Below are 14,004 nucleotides of genomic sequence, written 5' to 3' on the forward strand. Positions count from 1 at the left end.
AAGTCAGTGACAGGCTGAATGACAGCCTGAGAATGGGATTTGGTGATTCACCTTGAGTTATTGGTTGAAAAGCATTTGACAGTACAGTTGAACGAAATTGTCAGTGTTTGGTTATAGTTATGGTTATTGCACATGGAACGTTCAATTATTTAAATCCAACCTATTCCCGCCCCATATTTTGTAGACCATAATAAGAATACTACGTAAGTAACAGTGAATCAATTAGTAAATGAAGCGGTTCACCATATGCCGACAGTAGTATCCTCCTACGAACTTAGATCTCATAATACCATGCACATAAACATCAAGACACACCCTAATTCATAAAAAGAAAGAACTAACAAGCTACTAGTCATCAAAATATTACCCCTAAACACCAAGCACCCAAAATCAATCAACTAAAAACCAACAACCACAACCAAGGATATCACATCACATCAAATCAAACCAAAAAAATCATATATCATAACTCATTACAATCAACAACAAAGGAACCCACAAGGATATATCCCAAACTCCATCCATCCCATACGACCCAGCAAACAACATATCAAGGAGAAAAAAGGAAAGTAAGAAAGACAACTACCACTTCCACCGACACATAGGACAACTCCCCCGCCGGCCCCCGTCAATTGACGAGGCAAGCCATCGATCCATACACTCGCCGTGGAAGTTGTTTCCGCATTTTTTCTGGCACCAGACGAGGGGGGAATTGTTTGTGTTGCGGCTGATCCTGCTGCTGCTGCTGCTGCTGCTGCTGCTGCTGTTGTTGGGGACGTGGTGGTTGTGCTCCTCCTCTTCTTCTAGAGGGCAGATGCAGATGCAGCAGTCGCCTTCGATGGGCTGGCGGGTGATACCGAATTTTGAGATTGTGCGTGGGATGGGAGGAGAGGGCGTTGGGGGTGTTGATGGGGGAGTGGGTAGTAGGCTTTGTTGAGAGGTGGAGGTGGAGGGAGAGGTAGATGTAGTCTGTGTCTGTGTCTGGGCTGTGGTTTCTGGGGTGTCTGTGGGTGTAGAGTGAGGTTCTTCTTCGTTGGTTGATGGAGAGGGTGTTGGGGGTGTTGATGGGGAAGTGGAGGGGTGTTGGTGTTGGGTAGTGGAGGGAGGAGTAGAGGTAGTCTGGGCTGTGGGTTCTGAGATGTCTGTGGGAGTAGAGTGAAGTTCTTCTTCGTCGTTTGATGGAGAGGCTGTTGGGGTTTGAGGAGCTGGGATGATGGTAGAGGAGGTGGTGGTTTCTGTAGGTGTCGATTCCTGGGTGTTTGTAGATGAAGGCGGTTCTTCGGTACTGGATGCTGTGTTTGTGGTGGTGGTGGTGCTGGCAGTCTCTGGTTCTGCGCTGGGAGAGGCGATGGCTCTTCTTGTGATGGAGGGAGTATTGTTGTTGCTTCGCTGGGCAGGGGGTTGGGTAACTAGTACCTCGCTGGACTCGACTACTCTGCGTAGAGAGCGCGGAGTAGCAGCAGGTCGCCCAGTTTGAGTGGGAGGAGAAGCCGGGGCATCACCTCCCGTCTGTACCCAGGTCGTGCGAATAAGAGTGCTTCTGCGTACTTGCAAGTTCGTGCTGGTAGACGTGTTGACCTGCAAGGTCGTTTCGGCACTTCGTCCACTAGCAGCCTCCTGTGTCCGTGAGGATAGCGAGCCACTGGACACCGAGTTCCTCTGGATCCCATATGCCTCGTTGTGCTCCACAGTAGTGGTCTCGGTCTCGACAGTAGGGGAGCTTCTTCTTCTTCTCGCTTCTTCCTGTCCGCGGGCATATCCCATAGCCGCACTCCTTCTAACCATATTTTCGGTATCTCGTCTGGTCCGCTCCGCCTCTCTCTCGGCCCGTTCTTTCTCCTGCTGTGCTTTCTCCGCCTTACGAAGGGTCTCTTGCATCTTCCTTTCGAGTTCCGCAAGTCGGTCTTCCATACTTGACTGATTACGCATCCTTGGTGACGGCGACCGCCGAGGAATCGAGGTACTAGGCGAGCTCCTTGGAGTAGACCGAGATCCAGCCACGTATTTATCAACTCGAGAGATCCATTTATCAGTTAACCCAACAGCTTGATTCTGATGATAACTTGTGCAGAGGACGAGAGGCGCCAAGTCCTCGAGGATGTGATCGATACATCGGCCAGCCTTAAGCAAGCGGGTCCCTTGGTCAAGAAGGGACCCTGCTTGTAGACGGTTTCTGGCATTGGTGCGGTTATTGCAGCGACGGCCTTTCGAGGGGGCCCAGCCAGCGCAGTAGGGCTCGTCATCGGGGTGGAGTTTGATGATGTCGGAGAGATGGCATGACATCCTGATAGTAGTATGTGCTGGATGTGCAGTAAGGGCCGGTTGGGTATACTTGAGGGCAGGACGGGTATGCAATAGAGGACTAGTTAGTGGTTAAGTGGAAGCGCTTCTTGAGTCATCCGACAGCAAGCAGAGCAAGAAAAGAAAGAGATAAAACTCTAGCAAATATATAAGATAACTTTTAAGCTTAGAAGTCTATTAATTCCCATCATCCAGACGTTCTAGATGACGCCTTTATACCTCATGGTCCATGGTCCTTATCTCGAAGATGGAGGGAGACCATTGTGGCTGTTCACTACACCCTCACCACCCGCGACGAGGCTGAGCAGCCAGCTAGCCATCGACCCCTGTCTAGGAGAAGGGCTGAGATAGCGACCGACGACTGTAGTTCGAGGGATAGAACGATAGTGCGACTTGTGGTGCACGAGCTACGGGGTTAGTGTGCATCTGGGGGAGGGCAATGATTGGCATTGGGGGGACGATGGGTCAATACTTACTATACCCGTGACTAGACTAGTACTAACGTTACTAGTAATAGAACGGCGGTGTTTGGAAGCGGGGGTGGATACCAAAAATACCCACCGCCTTTGGGTTCCAGTTCCGCGTGGCTGCACAATGGGATCATCGCGTCATTTTTTGCTCTTCTTACTTCCCTAATAGATCCAATTCATTATGTCAGAAATTGTATAAATAATGGCTGGTTCCTGCAACTGGTTCAGGGTATTCACTGCGCCAAATGGCTTTCTCGTTGACCGCTGGTTTGTGGTTTCTCTTCCAATTTCTTTAATACTGTGCCCCTGGCTTGGGTAGCTTTAGTGTTGTAGTATCTATATCATCCTGAACCCCTTCCCCGTCCATACTGTTTGGCCGAAGGTATAGTATCCTTCGTACCTCACGATGACATTTCCCACATACCCTCGACGTGCCATGGAACCAGATCGGTATGCTCATTGTTATTTCCCTGGGGCTGTTCCCCAACAAATTTACTTCTTAATCATGTTGTTGCTAACATCATTCCTCAATTAAAGCCCCAAGCGACACCTCTTATCGTTACCGGCGGAGATCCGGATCCTTATCTATAAGGCGGTGTTTGACGATAACGAGGTCTGTGAAATCCAACGCAAGGCCATTCCGGTCTGGTGTCCGGTCGACAAGTGCTGGCACCAAGCCCGGCGACAGTTCATGGCCGATCAGACGAATCGAAATAGCTGGGATGGCTTCTGTTCACATCTGGGATGTCAGACGAAACAAGGTCAAACAGTCAGTCGTGACATCTACGTCGGCCATGGCCCACTCATAGCCTCCGGGCATTATCCTTGCCCTCAATCCCTGGAAAGGAACCCAGCGCTTAGTCTCGGCTTCCTTCGCACCTGTCGTCAGGTATACGAAGAGGCAAGGCACTTCCCCTATCGTCGAGCCACCTTTTTCACCCAAGAACTTGGCAGCTTTGCCAACTTCACCTATTGCCTGAAAGCATGGCAGGTCTCCTCCATCGCCCATCTCAGAATCCGGATCCCATTGGTACAGAGCGTAGAGACACATCTGGCCGAATGGAACGAAACCCTCTCTTTGATCAGTCTGGCATTCCACGGCTTGTCTACTATCGCAATTGATGTCCACTTCCGTTATGCTGAGCAGACCTGGAGGGACACCTTCTGGGATGGTGGGCTCCTGGAACTGGATCGGTTAAAGTTGAAGGGCATGCAACTGGTCATCTACGAGGGGGAAAGGGACCCCCGTCAATTTTTCGAGTACTCGGCGGGGACCCTGGCATCTGGAAAGCAGTCGAATCAGAAGGCTGCCACCCGTACCAACCCCATCAGCTTCCACCACGCCCGTGACACCCTTCGACAACGAGACCAGTCGCGCATTGATCCCAACGATACCGGGCGCTTGTTTTTCCGTCTCTCGCCCAACGACTTCCCTCTCTATGTGTGCAACCTCGTCCACTTGATTCCGCAGCGGCCTCGCACGGAAGCGGAGATCCGGCGTGAGGATAGACACCAGCGGGACTACAACTATCACTACGCGTATCCTGAGGACGACCCTGAACACGTGAATCCCATCTTTGGCTTTCAGTTCAGTGAAGAGTTGAAGGAAAACAAAGATGAAATTGCGCGAGGGCTAGATAAGCTGCAGCGGTCTCGCAAACGCTTGCAGCAGCAGAGGGCCAAGTCACCCTTACCGTTGCCCTTCAAGCCTAGTCGACGAGGTGTCTATCCACAAAGTCGGAGGAATAGCCAGGAGTATCAATTCGACCGCAGTGATATGGGCGAGGAGATTGAGCGTCCCGGAGATTGGAGACGCCGCTTGGTTCAGGAAAAGTTTGCCCCGTTTATGGAATCTTTCCCATTGTCAGCAACCCGAAAATACCCCGGATCGCAAAGCATCTGTTTGAATTGCCCACGAGAGGCAACTGAGACAGCAAGCGAGCATGTGAATTAAAAAGTTTTGTCAATGGGTCTCACTGCATGTATATAGTGAAGACATAATTTTTCCCTTAATAAAAAACCAGTCTGTCTGTTCATTTCAGAGGACTATCAAGATTCATAATTAGCAACATCAGTACTCCGTATACCGTTTCCTCTCGTCCGATCTCCAACCAAGACCAAGCAGCGAGACAGTCAGTCCGTCCGTTCCCTTGTCCCTACTCCCTAGAAGCTCCTTGCTTGCACCGAGCAACAATGAGGTGATTGAGCGGTACGTAATGTTGTGGGGGAAAGGAGGAATGGAAGCATTTCCCGTACGTAATGCCATCTGCTGTGGTTGGATGGATGGATCCGGGGATCAGTCATTTGTGATACTCTTGGGGAAGGTTGAAGCCTGAAGGTGAAGTGGTTAAAAGTGGAAACAGAATGCAAGTTCCACCGCAACTGCATCATCCCCCAGGCTAAGCCGTTTTGAGCGAGTGTCGTGATCTGCCCAATTCTGTTTGTCATCCCCAACCGGTTTAGCGCCACCCAGTCAACTCGGACCTTTCGGCCACGAAAGAATCCAAATCCTTTTATGTTCATATGACCGCCCTTCAATAGATTATGCCATCAGGGAGCTTTCTCCTCGTTAGTTTGCATGCGGGTCACCAACTCAGCAGGTCACGGGTCGGAGGGAGACTTTACTGCATTGGGGCAAGAAAGGGGGTCTAGATGGATCACAACATTTTAACATCCTCGCTCCTCTGCGGGGTATTACGTTATAACCTCGGACACTGGCGGCTTCTCCATGTCGATCCGCTGAGGTACATACTTTGCTAGTGGGTTCTAGACTAGCCCTGTATAACTTTGCCTTGAAAATTCGATGGAGTTGGATGTCTCGGCAGTATCATCATTGCTGCTGGCAGTAATTATATCCCTCAACTTTCTTCTGTCCTCTTTTTTTTCTCTGTTTTCTCTGTTTTGCAGGTGGGTCGGGGGTGGTAATGTTACGGTTTGCCTGCAGCCTTGCGTAACGTAACTTTTCCCCATCGCGGGACTGACCCAAGAATGGGTGAAGGCCAGAAGAGAAGTATAGTTAGTTAGTAGAACAGAGAAACTGAGTGACCGTCTGATGACTCAGACAGACCATGCAACCAGCCCATTGTTCAGATAGTCAACTGACTATTGGTGGCCTCAATAGTCAGTAGTCAGGTGCGCAAGGCATTTCCGTGTGCGGCCACCCAATGACCTCAACATGACAGATTCGGGAGATCGACCGGCCTTATGCGTATCGCCATGGAAAGCTGTCTACAGCAGTTTTTCTAGCACCTACCCCTGGATAACAGAAGACTGACAATTACTCTGATTCATCCTTCAATCATGGCAACCGCTCTACTTATCACCGGAGCCACTGGCAAACAAGGTGGTGCGGTCATCAACGCTCTGCTGGCGCAGGACGCAGACGTTGAGATCCTTGCCGTGACCCGCAACCCGCAGTCAGGAACGTCGCAGAAGCTTGCCGGAAAGTCTCCCAAAATTAAGCTAGTTCAGGGCGACCTTGATCATCCGTCGGAGATCTTCGAAAATGCGAAGAAACTCGCCACTCGGCCAATCTCTGGTGTCTTTAGCGTTCAGGTAGTATCCAACTATGTGCCTTCCAACCCCCGCGGCAGGAAGAATTAACGCAAGACAGACCCCGATGGCAAAAGGTCAAAATGTAAACAAAGAAGAGATCCAAGGTAAAGCCTTGATCGACGAATCCATCAAGCAAGACGTCGGGCATTTCGTATACAGCTCCGTCGATCGCGGTGGTGATGCCTCCACCGACAACCCAACCAATATCCCTCATTTCCTCAGCAAACATCACATCGAACACCATCTGTTCGAGCAAACCAAGGATGGGGCCATGACATGGACTGTTCTCCGTCCGGTATTCTTCTTCGAAAACCTGGTCCCGAGCTTCATAGGCAAAGTGAGCGCCACCGCCTGGGATGCCTACCTGCAGGGCAAACCGCTGCAGTGCATTGCAGTCAGCGATATCGGGGTGTTTGCGGCCAAGGCTCTTCTCGAGCCGCAGAGCTACAAGAATCGGTGTCTCTCTCTCGCCGGAGATGACCTGACATTCGAACAGATGCAGAAGAAGTTCAAGGCGAAGACGGGCGAGGCGATGCCAACCACGTTCCGGGTGGTCTGTTATTTACTGATGTGGATGGTCACTGATTTGCGGCTCATGTTCAATTGGTTTTACGATCATGGCTACGGAGCAGATATTCAGGGCCTCAGGAAAATGCATCCGGGCCTGAAGAACTTTGAAGCGTGGTTGGAAGAAGACAGCGAATGGATGAAGCGTTAAGATGGCCTGATACCACTGCGCTGCGATATTGACTTTTTGAAAAGTTTCAAATTGGGAAAATTCTCTCATGATGCACCAGCAATGTTTGTTGTACTACTACCTACTTCAGCTGCTGCCTGGGCTGCACTTTCTATCTAGCTGTATGGATACCTAATGTGATATGATAATCCCTGAGTGGTTGTACAACCCAAGTCCTCATAACCTTCAGAGACGGGACATCTAGCCAATCCATCTCTCTTCCTACTTCCCGTGTTTCACCTCACCCTGGCCTACTCTGCATTCTGTACTCGAGACAACTCCATGTCACATGTTGTCAGCATCCCCTCCTCCAGGCTACTTATATTGCTTCCTCCCCTCTCATCCTCTTCATCCTTTCTTTACCATCTTCCTATCTGCACACAGCCTCCTTCCCCATCTTCATTCCCCCCATCTTCCATCTATATCCATCTCTGTCTCCTTATATACGTATACAATATATCGATATACTGTCTCTCAACGTGGATTTCTTACACTCTTTCCTCTTCACTCTCACTATCTTTCTTCATTCCCTCAACGCCTTTCCTTTTCCTTATGAGTTGCCTTACTCAATTCCTCCTCAGTTGTCCCATGTTCCCTCACAATCCCATTAAGGAGACCAAAGACCAACTATTTCTCTTTTAGTCGATATTGACCAGTGGAAAGAACATATGCTCACGGAAGTGGAATCATCCCGACGGCCGATGCGAGTTATGGACGCCAATAATGTCTTCTGAAGAATATGGCGGTTCGGCTCCGCACGCGAAGGGGTGCACTCCGGAGCCACTGCTGGGGAAGTCTGATGGTAATCCCTCTGTTATAAACTCGGTTCGGGAGTTCTACCTATCACGCGTATTTCTACTGCAAGCATGATTGGAGGTTAGGGAGGTTGTCGAGTGAGGTTCGTACGTCATTCATTACTCTTGTACCTTATTAGGGCCATTCTTGCTAACGATTTTGTCTGGAGGTTGTTAGATGGTTGAATATACACGATTTGCACTGCAACGCGAGTGCCGTTTGGAGATGCCTGAATCGAATCGGACCGTCGGGCTACTATACCGCTGAATACCAGAGCAGCGACGATAGACTGCAAGGGGAACCCGAGACATGACTCATAGCCTCTCTCTGGCAGTCGGCCTTTGGACCAGAGGGGTGATGGACAGGGGCTAAGATACCAGCGATACATGATTGTCAATTGAAGCACCTCAATCATGAGTGATGCGGTGAACGAGGACGAAGGTCGTGGGTGAAGGTGAAGGTGACCTTGAGGAGAATTGCCAGATGCACCGCATGTACCCCTTGAGAGAGAGGAATGAACTTCACGATGCTCGGCTTCAAAGGCATCACGGGTCCGTTTGCTGTTGATTGGCCTGGCTCAGAAGGCTCAAGGGATAACCGAAGCAATATACATACAGAGCACGAACAGCTACTACCAACCAGCTTCCTCGTGGACACTACTCCATGCTGTGTGCACACTCGTTGGATGGATGGATGAGATGATCCGTACAAATCGATTCCGATGATATTAACCAGCCGTTGGTGAGCGCTTCTACAGAGCCTCTCCATGCCTCTTCAAGTGTGTCTGAGGTCAGCATTGAAGAGGAATTTGACACGTCTACTTCTGAACAAACACCAAAGCCACTCGTGACAAGATCAAAATCTACAGATGTGATGCCTCCATTGGCCAGGACTAGAGGTAATGGCATTGCGATCTCCGGCTGTCACAAATTCGAGCCATCGGCGAACCTTCGAGCGACTTATCTTTCTGTGAGTCTACCCCCTGATCCTTGTCCTGCGGGAGATCTATAGGCGTTCAGTGACACTAATGTGTCGTCGCGACCATAGCAGTTACATGGGCTCTTCCCGGGTACACTCCGGAAATGATAATGCCGTTGAATGATCACAGCCACAAATGGATTCAAAATGTCTGACAGAACCGATGATGATCGAAATCCGCCTGTTGCCTTCGCAGCCACATATATCAAGCCTATATTTCATCATATACCTGTTAGGCCTTTACTCACTATTACCATCAGTGAGAACAATGGTTCCTTCTCAGATCCGAGTTGCCAATTGATGAGAGAGCTCGCAAACTTGTGTGGATATGTAGCGTCTATATCTCAAGTATCCAGAGCAGAAATCGACATCGAATGGGTTGTTACCACTGGCAGTGGAAGTTTCTTATGACGATGCTAGGAACCCGCAGGCTTCAAGACCTCATTACGAGTCTCGATCAACCAACCCATGGATGTCCATACTATTCATGGATTCGACTGACCTTGTGGAACTGACACCATCTATGAGCACAACCAGAAAGCCTTACTATCTCCGGAATTAATCCAAACCTGGGCATATCGTCTACAACCCTGCTTTGCCCACCGGTCATCTCATAAGGGAAACACGCCTCCAGCCACTTGAAGAGAGCAACGGACAATGTATTTTCAAGCTCACCCTTCAATCCCGTCCACCATACACCCCATGCTGTTCGACCTTGCATACTATCTCACCCTCGGTGTTTCTTTCTATCATACACAATAAACAACCTGTACTCATCAGCTGATTGAGCAACATCAAACCTTCATATGAGTCACGATACAATGCGAAGTTGCGTGAAACGACTACCATTTACGTCTCGTCCCACGAACTACCTAACACCCCCAAAAGTCCCCAGCATGCTCGGTTCCACTCAAATCAAAGCATGAATGCCATGAAAAGACCAAGGTCTTCTGGAGTGACCCAGGTGGACTTAGCTGCAATGAGAGCATAATGGCCAAGATGGTTTCCAACGATATCTATCACGCAAAAGCCAATCGAGGAGCTCCCTGTCCACTTTGCGATTCACCCGCAGGTATGTGCTAATGACCACCATCCGTGCAGAATGTACAAAGACTAACTAACTACATCTAGATTATGATAAGAAGAGTCCGCACGGTACAAACAGCGGGCTCATATCTTCCAAGATTTGTTTCCTCGAAGGGGAAGCCACCATAGAGTGCAAAAGGCGAGTGGCTGCGCTAACTGCATCAAGTCGAGCGGAGCCTCGAATGTAGCCCCAAGCGCAGTTCCAAATGCAGCACTATGACACTTGATGTGGATGCCAATGAACGGAGTCGGATCGAGCCGCATTATACTTTCCATGATCATTTGCCTCGCTTTGAACTTCGAACATCGACCATCTCATCATGCGCGATCCGGGTACAGAAGGGACAAGCCACGTGGTGCTGGTTCCCCTCTTTCGTACTTCTCCCTGTGCTGTATCTGTCATCGTGCTTCAGAGGAATGGTGAGAGTATTTATTGCGCAGGGATTGGAATTACGATATATCTCATCAGACTATTATCATGCATGGATATTTCTGATCACCTTCTGTGTTTATATCTTTTTCACTTCAGGACAAACAACCTTCGAGGCATATCAATTCACAGCCTTGATCGAAACTCTTTGCTACTATGTTACCTGATCTAGCTTGCTTGTCTTATGTATGTTAGAGATAATAGTAAATGATCACTTAGCTGTGCTGCCACCACTTACAGTAGATGCATGTTTCTTGTCCTATCAGATACTTGCCTTTCCGATACGAATGAGCACACAGTATTTGTTACAATCAAGCTTTCCGAGATATAACCTTCAGAAGAAATAACATAGACCCTGACAGCCAGTGTATTGAGTTTAGTATAGAGTTCAATCGTGAAGAAGCGATCTTTGACGTAATCAAGACATGATGCATACGATCGTGATTGACTGTGCCAATTAGTTAATCACTTCATCTCGAAGCCACGCAGGGCTATGCAATGAATACACAAATAGTATGAATGAATAATCCAACAACATTCTATTTATTTAGTAGCCAGATAAGACGTACGTGTGTACATAAATGGTGTATGGTATGGTAAATGAACGACCCGAGAACCCCCGCTGAAGTCACAATACTTGTCCGGGGGGGTAGTTGCTCCGCCTCATATAAAGGCTAATGTTGAGAAGAAAGGAAATGAAGCGAGAGGCTAATATAATGTAGATATCCAAAAACAGCTTAACAATATACCCAGCAAAACCCCGAATAATGTACGTTGAGGAAAAGACAGTTCTATAGAAACTAAACAACAACTCCTCGTCGTCTCCAATACCTCCACGCAATCAACCAAGCGCCAATAGCTATCCAAACGCTTACCGTACATCCCACGGCCCAGAACCCAAAGCACCTCCAGCCATGACATTGGCCGTCATTCGTGCCGTTTCCGTCATCCATGGCGTCCTGGTATCCTTTCGAATAGACTAATCCCCAGGCAGCTGCCCCGGCGGCTGGAACCATGGCGACGATACCCCAGTTGGTAGCGAAGTTCTCAACGCCCCAGACGACAGAGATGATGATGGGGACAAGGGAAAAGGCACTGCCGTAGCCGACACCGATCAGGGCTGTGGTGAGGTGGGTGAAACCGGGATAGTGGAGGGGAATCGGGGAGGAAAGAAGGAGGTAGCCAATGGAGAGGAGGAAAGCAGAGGGGAGAAGGAATGCGAGACGGGTGAAGGTGGTGCGATTGGTCGTCGATGTGATGGAGGCAGGGCGACTACTTTCCAGAGGACCAGGGAAGAGATGGGTTGCTGGCGGGGCGAAGAGATCGGAAAGGGAGCCGGTGAGAAGTCGGGCAATAGTTGAGGTCAGCGCGATGGTGCTGACATGAGTAGATGGCAGGCCTGCAGGGGACGAAGCGCCTGAAAGGTTTGACACAGGAGTCAACGATTGGACAATAGTGCCCAGCTAGAGAGCGAGTCAGTCAGAAGTCCTCATGGCGCAGTGACTGAGAGCAACATACGTTATTGATATACGCCTCTCCTGGTCCAGTGACCAGGAAGAAGCCAATGGCAAGCCACCACATCGACTTGTCCTGGAGGAAGATCCTCGTCTCATAGTTCAGCAGCCAGTTCTTCTTCCGGCGCTCCTCTTCTTCCCTCTCCTTTTCAAGCCGTGCTGCTTCGCGCTCCTCTTCAGAGAGTGTCAAAGTTTGATCCCCATCGGATCCGGTGCCGTCGTCGGCCTGCGAAAACGTCCCATAAGCGGTTCTATCATCATTCCTGGGCCGGAAGAACTCGCTCTCCTCGAGAAGACCACTCCGCTCCAATTCCTCTACCGCCTCATCAATGTACTTGTCTTCGTTCTCATCCACGATCCTGAGGGCGAAGGTGCCAATGACACCAATACAGAACAACAGGATCGCGAGGAATAAGAAGTATTTGTACACATTGACATCACCACGAGTACCATCCTCAAGTCGGTCACACAAGAAGTACGTTCCCACTTGACTTTGCCACATGCCACTGAGGCCAAATCCCGCGATAGGAACAGCAAGCATTATTCCCTTATGCTTACCTCTGCCAAAGTTCTTGGCGCATGTTGCGACCGCAGCCAAGTACATACAACTCGTAGCAACGCCAATGGCAATGAAAGCCACAACCATTACCCAGAATGGCCAGCCCTCGCCACCTGCATCAGGAGGTGGTCCACTCTTAAAGGCCAGTGCGGCCAGAAGGTAACCAGCCCCAAACACGAATCCAGAGAATAGAGCCAGCGGAGATGGGCTGTACCGATCACAAAGATATCCAAAAAGCGGAACAGGTAGGTACATCGCGACCTCCGCGGCAATTGCGACAGCATTGACCCGGAGTTGGGTGTAGTGGAGGCGAGTAAGTAATAGGGGTCCGTATAGCGAGAAAGCGGTAATGCTGCCAGCTCCAAGGCTGATGACCATAATCATGATTAGCCAATTCATCCACCGAGAGGGTTCTCTACGCACAAGAGATCTTACCAGCTGATAACTCCCCACGCAAAACTGCTAACCCGCACCACTTCCCTAGCCATCTTCTTCCTATCCCTTTCTAGGATCTCGTCGACAACATCATTCAGGAGACCGTCATCATTGTTGGTGGCCGAGAAACTCGACCCTGGCCGTGACCGTAGGTGTCCTCGGTGCTGCTCGTCCACCTCAACGTCCGCATCATCTAATAACGGGCGATGAGCATCGAAATCCCGCTTGTCGATAGCTGGATCTGGCTTATCACGGGATGGCGTCATAGTGTCACCCTCTTCGGTCGTGATAGCGTGATTTGGATGGGACTGGGTATCCGCAGATTATGGCTCTGCGAAGGGGTTCAAACGGACAGTAACTGCCTGGGTACAGCGTCTTGGGTCCAACCAGGAACAAGATAACAGCGTGCCTGGCAAGAGGGACCTGCCTTTCAGCTCTCCGCAAACTAGTCCTCCGCAAACGGAAATCAGAAGGCAGCAAATCAGAAAGATCAATCAACACGAGTAAAAGGGAGAGAAAGAAGAACCATAGGTCTTCACGACATCAAATAAGACCTCCCAGGCATTCAGACTGGGAACCAGCAAACCCCTGAGATGTGTGAGGAGAAGGGAATGCGGAGATGGGCTGCTGACTTGACTGACTGACGAGGCGATGAGCCAAGCTGCGATTAGATAATAAGCCGCGAGGCGATAACCACACCGCTTATCGCCTCCCTCACGTGGTTTGATGCCTGAAGGCCTTGGGCGGATATCGCACCGTCATACTGGTTTGTTACTCTGCAAAGTCTACGGCAGCATTTATATCAATCATTACAGATATTCAATTCTCCTGCTCCGGTCTAAGCTCAGCGCCCATAGGTATGTACACACAAACGCAACTACCGAATAACACTCTGTGGAAAGAAGCTGGAAAAAAGCACGGATTAAAAAGTCCCCGGGAATCGGACTAGTCCCCAGGAGGTATAATCAATAACACATGTCCGAGAAAGAATAAGAAAGCTGAAAGGAAGAAAAATAGGCGCAGCCCCAGGGAGGGGGAAGACCAAATCAAGAAAAAGAAAATCAGTTTCATACACGCCATGAGAATGTAGTGGCCCCCATGCAGAAACCTTCTATTATGCACCCGGCATGGATAGTTAAGGCGTC

The 14,004-nt window shown here is 49.7% G+C and overlaps 6 protein-coding genes across 6 annotated transcripts; 4 read left to right on the top strand and 2 right to left on the bottom strand.

Annotated features, from left to right (window-relative positions):
* Window positions 1–129: 129 nt before the first annotated feature.
* ASPBRDRAFT_36377 (uncharacterized protein) lies at window positions 130–2,706 on the bottom strand. The gene has a single exon (XM_067623488.1). It carries the CDS (start codon window positions 2,281–2,283, stop codon window positions 583–585), a length of 1,701 nt encoding a protein of 566 aa, XP_067484418.1. The 5' UTR covers window positions 2,284–2,706; the 3' UTR covers window positions 130–582.
* Window positions 2,707–3,207: 501 nt separating this feature from the next.
* On the top strand, window positions 3,208–4,725 carry ASPBRDRAFT_50124 (uncharacterized protein; the record flags this gene model as incomplete). Its single annotated transcript, XM_067626484.1, has 2 exons — window positions 3,208–3,221; window positions 3,309–4,725. The coding sequence occupies 2 exons, from the start codon at window positions 3,208–3,210 to the stop codon at window positions 4,723–4,725; spliced, it is 1,431 nt and encodes a 476-aa protein (XP_067484419.1).
* Window positions 4,726–5,968: 1,243 nt separating this feature from the next.
* Window positions 5,969–6,464, top strand: ASPBRDRAFT_36379 (uncharacterized protein). Its single transcript, XM_067623490.1, has one exon. The coding sequence runs from the start codon at window positions 6,072–6,074 to the stop codon at window positions 6,372–6,374; it is 303 nt and encodes a 100-aa protein (XP_067484420.1). The 5' UTR covers window positions 5,969–6,071; the 3' UTR covers window positions 6,375–6,464.
* On the top strand, window positions 6,382–7,296 carry ASPBRDRAFT_36380 (uncharacterized protein). Its single transcript, XM_067623491.1, has one exon. The coding sequence runs from the start codon at window positions 6,391–6,393 to the stop codon at window positions 7,042–7,044; it is 654 nt and encodes a 217-aa protein (XP_067484421.1). The 5' UTR covers window positions 6,382–6,390; the 3' UTR covers window positions 7,045–7,296.
* Window positions 7,175–8,117, top strand: ASPBRDRAFT_229615 (uncharacterized protein). The gene is made up of 3 exons (XM_067621997.1): window positions 7,175–7,642; window positions 7,705–7,864; window positions 8,035–8,117. Exons 1-2 carry the CDS (start codon window positions 7,345–7,347, stop codon window positions 7,794–7,796), a joined length of 390 nt encoding a protein of 129 aa, XP_067484422.1. The 5' UTR covers window positions 7,175–7,344; the 3' UTR covers window positions 7,797–7,864; window positions 8,035–8,117.
* A 2,762-nt stretch (window positions 8,118–10,879) lies between these two features.
* ASPBRDRAFT_36382 (MFS transporter) lies at window positions 10,880–13,507 on the bottom strand. The gene is made up of 3 exons (XM_067623492.1): window positions 12,860–13,507; window positions 11,870–12,791; window positions 10,880–11,814 (listed from the first exon to the last, which is right to left on the bottom strand). The coding sequence occupies exons 1-3, from the start codon at window positions 13,123–13,125 to the stop codon at window positions 11,152–11,154; spliced, it is 1,851 nt and encodes a 616-aa protein (XP_067484423.1). The 5' UTR covers window positions 13,126–13,507; the 3' UTR covers window positions 10,880–11,151.
* Between the last annotated feature and the right edge of the window lie 497 nt (window positions 13,508–14,004).

The sequence above is a fragment of the Aspergillus brasiliensis genome (assembly GCF_001889945.1).
Source record: "Aspergillus brasiliensis CBS 101740 unplaced genomic scaffold ASPBRscaffold_1, whole genome shotgun sequence".
In the NCBI taxonomy this organism is placed as follows: domain Eukaryota; kingdom Fungi; phylum Ascomycota; class Eurotiomycetes; order Eurotiales; family Aspergillaceae; genus Aspergillus; species Aspergillus brasiliensis.

Excerpts from the sequence above, each read along its gene's own strand:
- ASPBRDRAFT_229615 (XM_067621997.1), top strand. The coding sequence starts at position 7,345 with ATGTCACATGTTGTCAGCATCCCCTCCTCCAGGCTACTTATATTGCTT. Across the intron at positions 7,643-7,704 it reads CCTTACTCAATTCCTCCTCA|TCGATATTGACCAGTGGAAA; the intron begins GTTGTCCCATGT and ends TTTCTCTTTTAG.
- ASPBRDRAFT_36377 (XM_067623488.1), bottom strand. The coding sequence starts at position 2,283 with ATGTCATGCCATCTCTCCGACATCATCAAACTCCACCCCGATGACGAG.
- ASPBRDRAFT_36379 (XM_067623490.1), top strand. The coding sequence starts at position 6,072 with ATGGCAACCGCTCTACTTATCACCGGAGCCACTGGCAAACAAGGTGGT.
- ASPBRDRAFT_36380 (XM_067623491.1), top strand. The coding sequence starts at position 6,391 with ATGGCAAAAGGTCAAAATGTAAACAAAGAAGAGATCCAAGGTAAAGCC.
- ASPBRDRAFT_36382 (XM_067623492.1), bottom strand. The coding sequence starts at position 13,125 with ATGACGCCATCCCGTGATAAGCCAGATCCAGCTATCGACAAGCGGGAT. Across the intron at positions 12,792-12,859 it reads GCGTGGGGAGTTATCAGCTG|CCTTGGAGCTGGCAGCATTA; the intron begins GTAAGATCTCTT and ends TATGGTCATCAG. Across the intron at positions 11,815-11,869 it reads GAGAGGCGTATATCAATAAC|CTGGGCACTATTGTCCAATC; the intron begins GTATGTTGCTCT and ends CTCGCTCTCTAG.